Source organism: Carassius carassius, chromosome 41 (assembly GCF_963082965.1).
Source record: "Carassius carassius chromosome 41, fCarCar2.1, whole genome shotgun sequence".
NCBI lineage: Eukaryota > Metazoa > Chordata > Actinopteri > Cypriniformes > Cyprinidae > Carassius > Carassius carassius.
Window position 1 is genome coordinate 5,353,580 of NC_081795.1, and position 18,024 is coordinate 5,371,603.

The 18,024-nt window shown below is 35.7% G+C and overlaps 1 protein-coding gene across 3 annotated transcripts; it reads right to left on the minus strand.

Annotated features, from left to right (window-relative positions):
• Positions 1 to 430: 430 nt before the first annotated feature.
• On the minus strand, positions 431 to 17,943 carry si:dkey-262k9.2 (uncharacterized). 3 transcript variants are annotated; one of them, XM_059534116.1, is made up of 8 exons: positions 17,798 to 17,943; positions 9,146 to 9,197; positions 8,631 to 8,678; positions 7,620 to 7,646; positions 6,352 to 6,447; positions 6,198 to 6,263; positions 5,430 to 5,472; positions 431 to 1,049 (listed from the first exon to the last, which is right to left on the minus strand). In XM_059534116.1, exons 2-8 carry the CDS (start codon positions 9,186 to 9,188, stop codon positions 1,004 to 1,006), a joined length of 369 nt encoding a protein of 122 aa, XP_059390099.1. In that variant the 5' UTR covers positions 9,189 to 9,197; positions 17,798 to 17,943; the 3' UTR covers positions 431 to 1,003. The 3 variants fall into 3 exon arrangements, with proteins under 3 accessions (XP_059390099.1, XP_059390100.1, XP_059390101.1); XM_059534117.1 differs by lacking the exon at positions 17,798 to 17,943 and adding an exon at positions 15,808 to 15,895; XM_059534118.1 differs by lacking the exon at positions 7,620 to 7,646.
• Between the last annotated feature and the right edge of the window lie 81 nt (positions 17,944 to 18,024).

An 18,024-nucleotide genomic window follows, 5' to 3' on the forward strand; every position in this document is an offset into this window, starting at 1 on the left:
AAGGATTGCTTTTACCTGGGGTTTAGAGTAACCCAAGGTTAACTATTTCAGATGTGAAAAGCTTATTGAATCTCAAATTTTTTTTTTTCAACATTAAAAAAATTTGTTTTTACAGTGCATAGTGGACTTTTGGACCTCAATGTATGTGTTACAGTATGTGTCTGTATCCTTATTTCATCTGCCCATCAGATTATCCAGCATCCCAAAGCTATTTACAATCTGCTTTGCTTTAGAGGAGTTGGCCACGGTGAAAGAAAGGAAAAAGAAATCAACATCGTTATTTAAAGTGGTTGATTAATTCACCATTTGACAAGTGGGTGTTCAAAACCACTTTTTTTCACTCGCTTTTCTCTCCGGTTCTTTCTCTCTTCTTTCAAATAATCAGAGAGCTAGAGACTAGTTTTATCTTTAATCTGCCTTGAATTGCACTGCTTACATTAGAGGATTGTAAGGGGAAATAGGGAGGATGTTTGCTTAAAGCTGCAGTTCATGATTTGTGGCACTGTCTGCCATTGGCTGGTTAATTAGGTAGTCCCGCCCCAAACTCACGCCATTGGCTGAACCAATGTTGTTGCATCAGTTTGCTCAAATAAACCAGAGCCACAGTGTTTGTTTATATTTGGATATTTGGAAAAAAACTATGAATAGCTTACTTTTAAGGTGAAAGTAAAAGATGGAAAATATTACACACTTTTATGCACAGTTTCAAAAAATGATTTGAACTTGATTTAAATAAAAAGTAATTGCAGGTGAAGAGGAAAAAGTCCCTAATGAGCTGTACTCCACAGTCAAAGGACTTTCTCTGTGAGTGCAACATATGGCATGTGTGCATGAACACGGTATACATTGTGCTTTTAAAAACAGTTCATAGAAAATTTATGATAGCAACACACTCTCGTCTACTGACGTTATAGAATCCACTACGTTCGGATGAGAAATCGCATGCTTGCAGCTCATCCCTGAAAGGATCCAGTGGAGAGAGGAAATGAAGAGGCCCTCGTGGTTAGACAGCAGCTTTCTGTCCTTGCTCTGCTGGCACAGAGTAGGCCCTAGAGAAACAGAGAGAGAGAACAGTCAGTTCGCTATAGAGACTTTGATTAAATCTTTAAGACGCACTGTGTCTTATGTATTTATTTATTTTCTGCCTTTTCCCTTAACAGGAATTTTCCCCTCATTAAAACGTTTTACACATAATAAAATTAATGACATATGTTTAAAATGATGCACACTAAGTGAAAAATTAATGAAAGCTGTTTTATTTTTAAACGGAGCGAGTCATGAGATTAGTTAAAAATTACTCACTTTTTGTGGGTTAATTAGATACTTTTGCTGTCAGCAAATCGTTTAGAATAGAAATTAACTAAATAAGCCTAGCAACAAGACCTCCTCATATCACATCCTCTGAGATAATGAGCGGAATGATTATTTGCATTTCCATCAGTGATAGCCGATGTAGTGCAACAGGGTTCCGGAAAAGAAAAAGCCCATTCATTTTTGGCATAAAAAAATTGAAATAAAAAATAAATTAAACACAGACTTAAACTTTTTATTTATTTATTTTTATTATCGTTCAACAGTGGATTTCCTGATGACAAACTACATGACCCATAATTCTGCAAAAAAATCTCCAACAATCAGAGAATCGAAGCAAGCAACTTATGTCAAAATAAATCTTTATTATCCACACGTCCATTTCTCTTTGTATGCATTTGTATGCATATTTTTCAATAAACTTAAACATTCAACATTTTTATCTGTCATTTGCAAAGCTTAATGGGATTGTAGTTCTTTCCATTTCCAAAAGCGCTGAAAAAGTGGGCAGGCATTGTTGGACTAGTTCATTTCAGACCACTGAATGTTTGACTGACCAAGCTATATAATAATTATTATATTTATAGATTTATATTTTTACATTTGTATAATGTTAGTTGTGATGCAAAGGCAATCATATTCAACATCTTATATATATGATGTAAGATATTCAAGGATTTACCAAGCCATGTTTAAAGATCAGTAATAGTCTTTCTGAACTGTGGATAAAGTTATCATAGTACAATTAAATGTTATCTCAAAAGATAAATGAAAAAGTGATTCCTGATGATGTGACCCATTTCAACATGCTTCAGACACACCAAGCTAAACATCTGCAAGACTTATTCAGTGTCTAAAGAGAGAAAGCACTGCAGTATTACCAACAATGGCTGGATAAATTTACACAGCCCGACTGATATCTGTAAAGAATAGGGTCAGCTATGGGTCACATTGTACTTAAGGCAATATAAATACATACATGAGAGAGGAGCTTAACCATGAGTTGCATGCTGAGTAGAGTGACATTCAGCATATAGTTGATGAGAAAGATGAATGGCGCTCTTTGTGACACATTCATGCTGTTCAAACACATGTACGTACGCTTGCTTTCCTCGGGTAAATGGTGTTTAATTTGCCTCTGTGATGAAGCTGTTCACAGTTTATGGCTTTATGAACTAAGTCAAGATTTTTTTCCCCGCGAGGCATTTTGGGGGGCTTTTATGGTTTTTGTTTTTTATTGAGTGTGCTTTCTGTGAACATGCTCAGAAAGGTTCGGTGTTGATCCACAGACCCTGTGGTTGCTGTGTGATTAAGCCCCTTTCAGCCACCCTATCACTCAACACCGAGAAAAAAAAAAAGACGTGGCTCAGCTAACTGCATTCCCCTGAGGTAACCTGTAATCCTACAGAAGAATTTAACCTCAATAAAGAAAGCCAGAGAGAGAGAGAGAGAGAGAGAGAGAGAGAGAGAGAGAAAACAGAGGATCTTTAAGCTTGCTGTGTGGAGGTAGGTGTCAGACAAACTCTGCTCCCTTCCAGCATTCTCTCACATATCACCATACTCAGCAATTCACTCAAACTGATTACTGTGCAAAATAGGTAACCATCTCAGCCAAATTCAGTTACCCAACCGATCAAAACAACAGTGAGTATTTTTTTTTTATATTTAAACGCATTGATTTTGTCACCTTAAAGGGACAGTTCACCTAAAAAAATTAAAAATAATAATAATATGTCTATAGGTATTTCGAAAATACTTGTTTCTTAAAACAACAATAACAACAACGCTACAGCTAGTTACTTTACTTTGAAATTGTGTGTTCCGTGCCAGAATGTCTGTTTTTGTTTTGGTCTGAGTGATTAAACCCACTGCCAAATTGTCGAATAGAATTTCGACACCTTGTGCTGCCAGTTGGTGGAAAACACATATTTTCAGCCATGGAGGCCAGCAAACAAACTAAGTCAATCTTTCCCCCCAAACTAAAAAGCTTCCATCTAAAAGCTTGATGACAAGGGAAATATTAAAATGCAGATAAATCAACTCATCAACTTAGGGGCTGTTCACATAGAACAGGTTTTTCCATTGTTTTTCTATGTAAACATGCGAGATGGACGTGTATGGCTATTGCGCTCATGTCTTGCATCTTTTGCAGCATCTCACACATGAGACACACATTTTTAAGATGCTGTGTCAAGTTAAAAGAATTTTAAGACCCTGAAGACAGGGCAAGTGATGCAAGCTTTTGTTGACAGATTGTTGACAGCATTCTGTGTCAACGGCCCCTTAGGCTTGTCGCATTACATTGTCAATTGTGTGCATTCCTGTTGCATGTCATCAATCTGGCAACCCACGTCAAAGTTGAGTCTATGGAGTGGGGGGTGGGAGAAATAACTCTACATACTGCACATTTAAGTCAGTGAGCTGAATTCAAGAATCGGATCCATCTAGTTTGTGAATGAATCATTCAGGGTTTTGTGAACTAGATCAGCTGATTTCTATAAAAGGATCTAACTCAAAAGAAAGATTTGTTTGCAAATTGGATATAGACAAGCTAATATCCATTCAAGACAACATTAAGCTAAGTAAACAATGACAGAATTTTCTTTTTTGGTGAACTATGTCTTTAAATGCTTACTTACAGATGCAGAGACTTTAAGGCCCACTCCCACCATGGACAATAACGATAACTATAACTATAAAGTCTTAATAATCATTCTAATTCCACACCACAAATATAATGATAATGACATTTAGAAATGATATCACTTGGATCACTTTCAGAACAAGTTTTTCTAGCTGATGGGTGATAAATACATTGACAACCATTCAGAATCCACCCAAAGCTTATGCATACAGTACATACAGTATCAACATACAGTAACTGCAGATCACATGCTATTTATAATAAACAACATGTTTTTGCATTGGAAGATGCAAATATAGTTATCTCTCTTTTGTGAACAGGCCTTCAAGTTTTAAGGAAATGGTCCGATCCTGCTTCAAATACTGAATCATTTTATGATGTCACTATTTATGCAATGGCATGTAATTTGTTATACTGTTTAATCTATTGATTCAGGTGAGGACATGCAGTGTGGGAGTGTGGCGGTGTTTGCACTAAGAATAAAAAATAATGCAACATGAATTGCAACACCTTTTTCTTCCTTGTTCCTTCTCTCTCTCCGATAAACATACAAACTGGTTCGGGCACTTTTGTCCCTATGCAAAAACACCATGATAAAAAGATATGGAAAAAGGTCAGTTTTCTTACTTCGCATCCAAGTTTATAGTTTTCAGATGCAGCCATGACATTATTCCCACACTGTAAACTCTCTCAGGGTTTAGCAGGTCATATCTTGCTCAAGTTAGTCAGCGCCTGGCTTGTTTTCTGATCTTTTTTCTTGCTTTTTGTTTCAGAGGCTTGTTTTGTAATAGTTCATGGCATGAGGGGCGTTTGACAGATGGCTGGAAAGTATAGTCATCAATGCACATGTACCAACCCGCTGCTAATGGTGGCCTATCCCTCCTGCATATGGCCCTCTTGTCTTGTTTACCAATGTCGTCTTGTGTTTAGTGGGTTACCAAGGATTCAGAGAACTGTTACCCATCCGACTGGTTGAACCACCCCAAAAGTTGACAGGGTGGATCATGCAAGCTGCTTTGTAAATCTAAGCACCGATGTGTCACTCAAGATAAAGTGTCAGGTAAGCTAAAGGTGAGACAAAAAAATAAAAAACTCCCCCACCCATTTTCCAGCAAGTGCTGCCAAATCCTTCTTAGATCCAGTATAAAAAGGGGACCATGTGGAGCAACTAATAAATAATCAATTGTGCTTCCACAAACAGCTTCAGCTTCAATATTTTCCGAATTATTAGTGAGTTTGAAGTACATGAGATATTTCCATACCTCTACATACAAAGGCATGCACAAATCCACACTGCATTTGAAGGCAACATGGGTAACAGTTTGTGGAGTGCTCACACACATTTCTGTCAACTGGATGGAACTTTGCTATATTCAACCCAGCATGCTTTAAATCTTTAATAACATTTCTTGAAAATATGTTTATCTGGAAAACAGGTCATTTGAAATTACAAGCAAAACTAAATGAGTCTTACCCCTGTTCCCGGCTTAGCAAGTAGCGTCTGAAGAGGACAATAGCTGTAAAGATAAAAGGGATCTTAATGAATAACCTCACATAAAAGTTACTGTATGAAAATTGTGTTGCTTTTTTTGTTGTTGTTGACATCCAACATCCATCAATAGAACTGTTTGACTTAGAGCTTTAGATCCTCTGTTTCTTGTAAAGTACACACCCATATTAAACTGACTTTTAACAATAAGGCAAACCTTTCAGATATTCACTTACAGCTTGTATCATATAAACTTTAATTAGAAGGATGTCTCATTAGTAGTCATGGGTATTCGTATGTATAGTGTGTTCCTTTACTCACATTTTCATAGATTTGCATAGGCACTGAATGTACAGTACATTACTGAACAATTGACAGAATCTAAAATGGCATTTTAGGTATGAACAACTTTATAGAAGTACAAATGTTCATTAATTATTTTAAGCTTATAGAATATTTAATTCAAATTAATAATAACACAGGTATAACATGGAGGATTCATAATTACATTACATTACAGAAGCTGTCAGTATTTCCACATTGTGTATTTCAGTTTATATCCAAATACACAAAATGTTGCATGTAAACATAATACAAATACGATCTAGTTACCATTTGCTTGAATCTTTTCGCTAATCATGATCATATAAGATTTTTGCACATACTGTTTGTGAAAACTAATGGAATGACTTTAGTATCAAACTGAAGTGATCTAGTAAATGTCTGTGTTAGTGTGACTGGGATTCAACCTACCTACGATACCTCCAATGGCCAGAACGATGACGCTAACCGCAGCTATGATGATTACCAATGTTCCACCTAAAAATAAACAATAAAAAAACAGGAGGATGTACTGTAGATTAACTCCAGAAATATAATAGTCAGAAATATAAAAGTTTTTATCAACCTTCATTAGCTTCATCATCTCCTGTGGATTTATCTGATCCAGGACTTGGTTTAGGAATTTTTACAGGATCTGCGTATACATTAGGCAATGTTTTCCCTGGAAAAAAAATAATAATAATAATAAATTAACACATACAAGGTTGATATTCAAGCATGAACTGCAAAAATATTGTAAATGATTACAAAATTCTTAATGTTAGTACTGAATATGTTTAAACAAGGACCCATTACAGCCTTGTAAAATGATTTTATGGGGCGTTTAGCCATTTTATTAAGGCAACTGTGAATATTTTCCTCTAGTGCCACCAAACTGAAGTACTGAAGATACTGATTGTTTTAAGCAGGTAACCCAAACACTTCCCTGTCTGCCATTGGTTAAGCAAGTGTTTTTGTTGTTGTTGCTGTTTTCTGTTTACAGAGTCACATAATAGTTTTAATATTTTTGTTGGAAAAGGTTTGAGACACTTAATATTCCATAATATTATAACTGTGACTGCACTGATTCTTTTGCATGAGAACAAAACTCAAACTAAATTCAACTCAAAGGAATTTATGTTCTTTGCATTATTGAACTGAACTGAATCAACACTAAAGCGATTTGAGCTGAACAATCACAATATTCTCCTGTAGGGCTGCTTTATTTGAAACTAATGAACTTTGCAACACTGACACTACTACATTGAATCAACATTGCACTAAACTGAGCTGAATAATGACAGTATTGTCTTTTTAGTGCTGCTTTAAGATGAAATTGTATACATTTCATGATTAATGAAACATGAAATGCAACATTATACCAGATTCGAACCCATATGAACAGCATACCTTGATATGTCAATAGGCCACATCTCCGAGCCAGTTCTTTATATTAAACACTAAAATTTATTTTTTCACCTTTTATAGGAAATTAGATGGGAAATTCATCTCAATTCTGATCGCGCCCATATCAGCGAGATTTACTTCCCTCCTTCCCACCTCCCATCTGCCTCTGGCCAGAACTGGTGAGCAGAGCTTGCCTTTACAGCTCAGTAATTCTATCAGAGAGCATTCTTTCTGCTGATGAAGACAGACAGCTCCACGCACAGTAGAGCTGAATGAACTGTCATCGTCCATTAGAGAGACGGACAGTGGTGTGGATGGACCCAGGGCTATCAGCGGCACACTGCTGGGAGACGCTAATTGATTTCTTTCAGGAATTAATCTGGCAGAGGAGCTGGTCACGTCTTACAGTAACAACCTGTCTTTATGTTACATGAGAGGAAAACCCACCTTTTAAGATATAGTCTTCATCGTCACCTGGGTAAATGGGAATATGAAGACCGAATAGAAAAAAAGTTAAAGACAGAACATTGCATTCAAATATAACAGTTGTTGTTTACCAAACAATAGTTACTATCTGGATGTCATGAAAACATGTTCAAGTAAAAATGAAAATACAATTATGTTTTTTTTTTTTTTAATGATAAAATTATTTATTTATTATAGACAAACACAAAACAAATTTCATTATATATAGTTTAAATTTAAATAATGTATTTATATAATATACAAATATTTTCATATAATTTGTGAAATGTTGGATGTAATGCATTACTAAGTTTTGTATAATACAAAAATATTTTCATATATATATTTGAGAAGTGTTGGGTGTAATACATGAGTAATCAATAACTGTAATTTAATTACTACTCCCTTGAAAAAGTAAAATAAGTGATTCCTCTTAATTTTTCAGTAATTTAATTACAGTTATACCGGACGTATTTGCATTAAATACTGTATAGGCTATAGAACAAAAGTGGATTTAACATCAAAATGTAATATTTTTAATATTTTTAATTTATGTCCTTTTATATCACTTATTTGAAAGAATTGAATAAGCAGTTTCATATCTATCCTTGTATTATTCAGCTGGGCAAGGTTGATATGGGATTTAGAAAGTAATTATTAATAAGTAATGCAATACTTTTTATATAGATTAATTTTACATGAATCTAATTACACTGTTGAACGTGATTAGTAGTTAATAATTCATTTGTTTTTGTTTTTTAAAGCAACTTATCCAACACTTATTTTGAGAATGAGATTTTGAGGTAGAAAGTATACTTATTTATGAGCACACACATTATTCATGCACATAATATTATGTCATGGTCTTAAAAATTATTTTCCTTTTTCATATGATTTCAATAGTTACTATTAGTTTATTTCCTTTGTGATTGTGGGATTAAATATGACAAGATGAGAGCCACACATATTCAGAAAACATGAGAGATGTCATACCCATGACATCTCCTGAAGAATTTCCTTCTGTGTCTTCTGATGTTGCAGCTGTTGATTTGAATACATAAATAAAAGGTTAGAGGTCACATGAACCTTAACAATTATTTTAAATGTCACAACTAAATATCTTCAAAGGTTATTCGACTGCCAGACAGTGAAGGTGAAACAGCCCAGTTGTGCATCACTATTTTAACTTTTATAAATATATATATATATATATATAGCATTGCATTTTTCATGCATCTAAGTGGCTAATAAAGAATTTACATAATTTGACGAAATCTCTAGTGTTAGCACAAAACTTTCAGAGTGTTCAAGGCGCTTTGGATGAAAAGCATCTGCTAAATGGCGAGTAACAGGAGGATTGGTTCACAAGCCTGTCACTGATACAGATGCTTTAAACAGACATGAGAAGAAAAAGATGGACTGAGTACAAAAATAACCATCTGTATGGGACAGAGAACTTTTGATCAAAGTACGGCAGAATAATGTAAGCCTAGATAGAATGAACTTACCTGCACCTCCAAGAATCAAAAACAGAAAGAGTAAACGCAGCATCTTCTTATTCTAGGAAAAAAGATAAGGAGAAAAAAATCAATGTACACATTAGAACACTACACCTAGATTTCTCAATAGCTTTGATACATATTCAACCCCGTGAACCTGACCTAGTGTAACCTAGATAAATCCACATAGAAGAACTGCTTTATCTCTCTAATCTCAAATGGATCACAATAATCTATTACACCATGCCATAGTTGAAAATATATGCCATTGTTAATAAATAACTAGAAATATAATCAGCCCAGTATGAAACTGAACTGTGGTTAGCCAGGCTAAATATTTCAAATTCATCAGAAGTCTTTAGTCCTTATCCCATCATGAATTTTCTGTGGGCTGACTCATGGTTCATGGCTTGTCAACTTTGTGGCCTGGTGTGCACTTGTGAATGCAACTTTTTTTGTTTTGTTTACCAAAGCACTTGAACAAGCACCCTCAATGGGAAACTTATGCTGAGTGCCATAAGCTCCATTAAGAACCATGCAGGCTAGTCATGCTAAGCAGTTTTAGTTTGGTTTATCTTCCCATAACAGTGAATTCTTGAACCGTGTGGGTAGTTATCAGTTTTGCCCCCTTGAGATCCTAATCTCAAAAGAGTTTTGTGGCTTTAGTTCACATATATTATCTTCATCTTCAAGGCCATTTCTATGCTAGTCTTCTCCTTAAAGTTAAATTAAACTTGTGATATTAGGCAATTTGTGAACCAAGTGATTTAACAGCCTTCATTCTGAAATCCTCAGACAAGCTGCTAAATGACTTGAATCAATACCGCTAAAATAAATGCACGTGGAGGATCGTTCCTCTTTACCTATTATGTTTTCAAGATTTTACTTCTACATGGTACTGTAACTTTCCCAGAACGGCCTTGTTGTGGTCATAATCCAGGCAGATGTTTGACACATGCAGCTGGCCAAGCTCAGCTTCCGCAGGCTGTTATTACTCTTAACAATTACATGTATTTATTTTTGTTTCCACTTTGGACTAGGAAATGGGAATTAGCTGGGGAATGATGTTTTCCGGAGACCCAAAATGGTTAAATAAGGCTTTTGCTTGGTGCCAAAGCTCCAAATTCCCCTTCCGTGGCCTGCACATCAATTTCACAAGCCGCTGCTCTTCATCCAGATATTGTTGTTGGTGCCCATTGTGTTGGGCTTCCACTTCCTGTTGTTAATTACTGTTATGATGTCACAATAACTGGGAACCCCAAACAGGGAAGGGACACTTGGACATTATACACCTGCTTTCTTCGTTCATATTATACTACCCCAACTGGATGTCCACTTTGGAAAGTTTTCCTTTGCAAAGACTGAAGCTAATAATAGGCCTATTTATAATTTAATCAGTCATTTTGTGCTGGCACAATTAATGCTTTTAAAAGAATGGACAATCTCAAATAGATACAAATTAGAATAAAGGTAAAAATGTAGAATAAAGACAACAAACATGTTTACACAGATGAGTCGAAAGCAGTAGCAAAGGGATCTGAATCAATGAATCGTTCATTGAATGAATGAATCTAAATGAACTGAAGAGAGAGTCATTTAGGTGAGCGCGTTTGATTATTTCTTCTACTCTGACATTAAAAATAGTGAAGTAGCATTGTTCAGCATGGAATATTAGTGTTATATTCAGTTTGTTTCATTTAATCACGAGTCATGTTGACATAGATATGTATACGTAGAAGCCTCATTTGCGACTTTTTCCATGGGCCACTATATGTAAGCTGTCCACCCTATTTGAAGGGTCAACTTGAGGTCATTCACCATAACAGCTACAGATATGTATAGGTAGATGCCCCATTCAACTGCGTCTAGTATGTAGAATGCTTCCACCATCTTTAACAGTCAACTTGATGTCATTCACCATAATAATCAATGAACATTTAACGCCACAATCCTCCACAGCCGATGGTTGTAAAAATTGCCAGGGTTTAAATTTCAGAAGAAACGGGATAACCATCCACAGGTGAGAATGTGTTGGTTTTAATTTTAAATGTATTAACTAAATATTTGTAACTTTTGAAACATTGGTAACTTATGTTACTGTTGGTGAATGACGTCAAGTTGACCCTTCGAATATGGCGGATGTATTACGTATAGCAGACCATAGTAACAGTAGTTACTATGTTTAAGTTCAAAACTTGTAATTTTAGAGTTAAAACAAAACACATGCTCACCTGTGAAAGGTTATACCGTTTCTTTGGGACTTTAAATGCCTGTGGTTTTTAATACCATTGGCTGTGCAGGATTGGGGCAACTTCGAATATTCATTGATTATTATGGTGAATGACATCAAGTTGACCAATAAATTGGGGGACGTGTCTATGTGCTTGACGCAGTCAACTCTACCTATACATATATATGCACGTTCATCTGAACGCACCACAAGATGGTGTCACAAGAACATTTATTTGTGGTCGAAAAGCTATAATGTTCTTTTAATAAAAATGCATAACGTTATTTACACATTTAATGTATTCACAGAAAAAAAATAATTCAATAAAAGATATATTTTAATTTACAATAATATTTTTTTTAGTAGATTTAGTGCCGTGCCAGTTCGACGACGCTATTTGTTTGTGGTTCTCACTGAGGTGTTATGAATATCTCACTTTGAATGGAATTCTGTTGTTAATTTTCCAATAGCAGGTGGGAAAATTCCTAGTTGTGAGTTGTCTGGATATGACCATTACTCCCCATAAATAAATGCTGGATCAGCATGAGGGACAGGTCATGAAAACATAAATAAAAGCAAGAGAATGAATAAAGCTTTTGACACTGTCAAATGAGCTTAGTAGAACAACCTGTGAATACTTGGAACTGTGCTGAGCGGAGAGGAGAGTTTGCTTTGACCCTGGCAAGTCTATATTTGTTAGTCTAATTAGCAAATTATCATATTATTGTTACAGCAGCTGAAAGGAGCCTGGAACACTTTGTTCTAATTGTGCAATCATGTCTTCATCTGTGGCTTACATGTCTTAAATGTGTCAAAAACTGTTAATAAGTGAAAATGAAAGAAGCATTGGTAGTGATACCAGTAGGCCTATGTCAGTCTTAATGATAGGCTATCTTGGCAAACTCATCCATAAGGGACTGCAGTAAATGTGAAAAAAAAGAAAGAAAACAGGCTCTCCATAAAGAGAGAGAGATTGTGGTGGCTTAACTCGTCTCGTGATTTGGAATTTCCACGCTCAATTCACGGCAAGAGAGATTTTCGCAATTAAGTTGTTAATCAGAAGATGTGGGACTGGTTGTCAGAGCAAGCACAATCCAAGCTTGTAAAAATGTGACAGCAAATCTCCCATCAACAGTAACCTAGAGACATCTAAATCCCCCTCCGACCCCCTCCCTAAATTCCAATTTGGTGCACCCGCCTGCCTCGGAGAAATAATAAGCTGAACCAGTTTGAAAATATTTATCAGTGCTGTCCAACGCCTGCGAGTTGACAGTCCTCCTGAAGCTTGCGTTGCTGAACAAGTGGCTAATATATTTGTGTTTATTTGAATTCAAATTGAATTTGGTCTGTTCTCCTGTTTTTGCACTTGGTTTGCCTTCACCTAATTTGTGCTCTATCATTAATATGTGCAGTCCTGCAAAAGAGGCCCGACATGAGCCTGCAGCAAAGCCATCAATGAAAAACCACTTTTATACCTCGTGAAATCATAAATCAACACAAAGTATAACAGGCTTTGGCTTTGTCCTGCAGTGTATGATTTCTGTGTCTTCTTCTACTAGGATTATTTGGGTTTATGTTGCTAGAATATTTATGTGTGGTGAGTTCTTGGTGTTTTCTTCATTATGATGAAATCATTGGAAAATTAGCCTGAGAAAGTTTTGTGGATGATAGATAGATAGATAGATAGATAGATAGATAGATAGATAGATAGATAGATAGATAGATAGATAGATAGATAGATAGATAGATAGATAGACAGACAGACAGACAGACAGACAGACAGACAGACAGACAGACAGATAGATTGGTTAACATTATTCAGATTATACATATTCCTGCTCATATTATGTAAACTCTTCATAATATGAGCAGGAATATGCATCTAACAAAGCTAGGGTCGTAGGGTCAGCTGATTACATGTAGAATTTAAGCAGACGAGGAAAGGGTCAACAAAAAAAGATATGCAGATTATTTTGTACAGCACACAAACTATTTTCCACAGAAAACAGGAGCAAATAAACTGGTGACTAAGAAACTGCCTTGCTCCATTCTTACGGAAAATAATCTGGTCTGATTTCTTACTTCATCTGAGTCATAAACTCTCATTCATGTCTCAAACATATCTAGGCCAGACTCACTAACAACTCCCAGTTGAATCAGTAAATCCGTTTATAATGTTTGTATTATAGCTATGTAACATTCAGGTTCTATAAAAGCACAGACATGCACAGTGTCCTAACCAGACGTATAGCTGATATGGCTGGTTAGGACAAAAACACTTAATGTGCATTAAGTTAGCATTCAAAAGCTTATTTTTCTGAAGACTTCTTGTTATAAACTAAAACTCCAAAGCAGTACAATGAGGCTGTATTACAGACTGAATTTCCTTTTTAGTCACTAAAAGTCTGCTTAAATCAAATTACTTTAAACTGAACATATTGTTGCTTTATTCCCCATTATGCCAACTCCCAAAGTGTGAATACTTGTTCTGCCAGCTCTTTTCTTTATTTCACACTTTCACATGGCTTACTGGCATAATTGACATGTAACACTGTATATCGCAACAAAGATTCTAAACATAGAAAGCCATCTTTTAATCTACAGTTCCTCACTGCCAACACCTCGAGTGAACCCAAAACCTCAACGCTGCAGATATGTGACTAAAGTTAATAGACATGGTTTCAGTAAATGTTTAAATTTGGCCTGGACTGAAAGTGAAAGACTTGTGGGATAGTAAAAACATAGTTTATGTGAGAAACACAAACAAAAGTTTCAAAAGTGTGATTGCTTAAAACAGAAGCTGTAAAACAGGAGGTTGAAATCCTGCTTTGCTCGTACAGTATTTCCTTTATGGTCTATGAGCAAGACATTCAATAAAAGCACAGATCAAAATAACACTATGTACAACAGAAAATATTAGTAGTAAGACGGAATTTGGACAGTTTGAATTAGATTTAAAGGCAACTTTTACAAGAAAATACAATTTTTATCATCTTTAGTCAGCCCTTATGTCATTCTAAACCGGTTTTACTTTTTTTTTTTTTTTTCTGTGGAAACAGAGTTCGGTTTGTTTTCCATGTTATTTCAATAAGGGCTGGAAAAAGTCCTGATAAAAATATAAAAGCATAATATCACTCGCACTTCTGATAGTTTATTTAATCCTATATTCCCTATTCATAGCAATTGCATAGAATAGAGTGACCAGCACATTATTCAAAGCATTTTTCTTTTTGCATTTCACAGAAGAAGACAAGTTAGAATGGCTTAAGGGTGAGTAACTGGTAGCAGCACGTTTTATTTTGGGACCAACTATTCCTTTATTTATTTATTCCTTTTGAGCTTTGACAGGGGTGATATGTTACAAAAGAACAGCAATGATGATAGACAGGACCTATAGTACAATAGTAGGGACATCAAACATTCATCAAAGGGTTTTAGAATAAAGCAGCACATAAAACATACTCAGAAGCACACTTAACCGCAGCAATCAACCACATGGAGCTCATATAATAGGGATATGGTTATGATTACATAAAGTTTGTGTTACATGGTATTTGCTGGTGGAGGTCATGGTAAAAAAAAAAATAAAAAAATAAAAAAAAACAAAACAAGTGTGACAAGATACGCAAACACCCCAAAAAACCCAAAAGCATCCAAGTATGAGGTGGCTCAGAAACTGGTGTGCTGGTAAAGGGAAAATTTGCTAAAAAAAAATAGCACTTCAAACAAAACCTCACGTCTGGCAAGTAGTGGTTTGACATTCTCTATATGTGTGACATCATTTAGGTCGCCTGATGCACTGAACAGAACTCCAAACTCAACTGACAATGTTCACAAACATGACAGGTGAAAGAATATTCTTGAGTGCAGTCAAGACAAACATATTGCACAATCTTGCTTTAGTATCTGAAAGCTGTGCAAACAGTTTAGGTAAACTTTAGCAAAAAAACATCCAAGTCTGCATACCAGGTTTTCCTCCAAACCGTTGTCTGAGACCACTGGCAGCCTTGCTTTACAGACACACACTGTTGCATTTACAAAAATAAACTAGTATATTCTGTGAATCTGAATCTGTTACTCTTTCAGAAGAGCTTTTGAGACAGATAACTCCTTTAAGCATTATAGTTGCCATGCAATACAAACTTTAGGAATAAGGTAGGTTGTAGGGAATAATATTATGTATATGCAAATTTACATAACCTGAAGATAGTGCCTGGCATAGTTTATTTGTACCAAAAACCTGTTTTCACATTGGAGGAGGAAACATCTACAGCACTTCAATATATTCAACATTTGCACTGACCATATGGCTTTCACTACAACTGCAAATAAACATCACTAGTGAAAAATCCAGCAGCCAATGAAACACTGCATGCACTATAAATGCATCTGCATGGGCATAAAATATTGATAGTAAAACAAAGTTTAATTACAGACTCACCACTTCCTTGGCCCCTGCTGCACTGAAGAGGACAGGAAGCTGAGCTGACTGAAGTGGAGTTCTGAGAGCAGCAGAATCATTCTCTCAGATCTAAAAACTGCGCTTTGCACGTCATGTGCACAAAACTACACCAGTGTTTCTCAACCGTTTTGAGTACAAGACTCTATATTATTCAAAGACAATATTTAGAAGCACGCCATAGGCTAAAATATGTCTTCTGGTATAATGATATAAAGCTATTTGTTTTTAACCTTTTTATTCATAGAAAATAGAAGTCTCAGAAGGTTAAAGTAATTGTCCATAATTAATTTTGTGATTACATAAGTTTTAAGAACTATATGGAAGAATGGGCTACAAATGCTTTCTCAGAGACCTGTGCATGCGCTGGAAGACAAGCGACAGGTTACATGAATTCGTAGATATTTATTCATTGCACACTCAGATGAAGGTGAAGACTGTATCTACGCAATACATTTGTAAATGCATTGCTTTTGTAAATGCATTTTGGTACGTTTTGTATAAGATGCCACAAAACCAGTACGCTTCTAATATAATGCAAATATGAGCGATCTTTAAAGCGTAAATGTTTCAGTTCTTTACATATTGTTGAAAATAATGATATTTATAAAAAACAAAAATGGAAGTTTCAAACACGGTTAAATCTTTAAGTGTCAATTATCCAATTTGAAATAACAAGCCACTGAGCAGTCAGCTTTGCTACCATGACAAAGTTGCAGGTGACACTCATGTGTGCACTTCACCTGCAGCAGCAGAACATAAAAGTGAATCTTTTGTGGGGAAGTTATGTTTAGCAGCGGAATGAAACAATAAAAGCTTTAAATGTGCCACGATGTCAAAGATAAATGATTTTTAAATTGATGCACTGATATGTGAAAGCAAGTCATCATGTGAGTTTCATGCAAAATATTTGGGAACCAAAACCGAGAACAGACCAGGGTATCACGAGTCCTTCCCGTGTCCCAGTTTGACCAAAACTTATTCCTCCTCTCAAAAAAGATGCATGCATGATATTAAATAATGATAATAACAGTATACATGCTATTATTAACAAATGGCATGCCCCTATTAGGTATTGCTAAATATGCAAATATATGCATGTGGCAAACAATGCTGTGCTGTGCTGATAGAGTGTGAAATGTGTTTATCATGCATACAGTGAGGCGTTAAAAGTGTGATAAAAAGGCAACAGTTTTATTGTCTTGACTTCTTTCAGCAACAAAAATTCAAGAAATTCTTAAGGGTTCACTGTGAAGTCGAGCAGTTTAAGCCATCCCAACACCACACACACACTGAAGTTTTGGAGTTGCACAACCACATCCAGAGGAAACAAATAAGGGAATTTAAACAAATGACTCTTTAAAAGAGGATGCAACTAATCCTGTTTTGTATAAACAAGGGACAAGTTCCCTATGTTACTGTTTATGATAGATACATAGATGCTCCGTCAATCTTTTCAAGAAAATTCACCTATAAATACATGCAATTTGCAAAACGCTAGTTACAATCTAGTCTACTAAGCTGATAAATGACCTGCATATTGATGCAATTGCTGGACACTGAAAGCAAGTGTCAACATGTTACTGTTTACAGTCACAGAGGACACTGCCTTCATTGATGACTGTCAGCACTATGATGTCTATCTAATTTTAACTCAAAGCTGTAAAAAAAAACATTTGTGTGTGTGATGTACTCTGTAGCAGTGCTTTGAGCACCTATGTTTCTGCAAAATAGCCACAAATGAATCTGCAGACATTTATTTTTCATTTATTTTTTCTTGTAGCTTGCTGCCATTTGCTCTGTATTGTATCACAGAAATGTACATAAGAAAAACTATTTAAGAGATACAGCTTTTCGTATTCCTGAGTTAACTTTAATGGTTTATTAAAAAGAAATAAAAGCCCTCCTTACTTTAGAGACATGCACTCCTATATTGTGCTTTTAGAAGCAGTGAAGAAAAAGTCCCACTCACCAAATTCTAGTCCAGTGCTGGAGGTTTCGTTCACGTGCGCTTATGACTGTCTCTATTCTCACATGAGCTCCTATGTCAACTTTCCTTGTGGAATGGGCACTTCCTGGCTGTCTTAACCCCCGTGCTCATTTGACAGGGCTGTGATGTGAATGTCTCATTGGCTGAGGTTCCACATGAAATCTGACACCAGTAGGAGTTTCACCTACACCTTGCTGACTGTAAAAGAA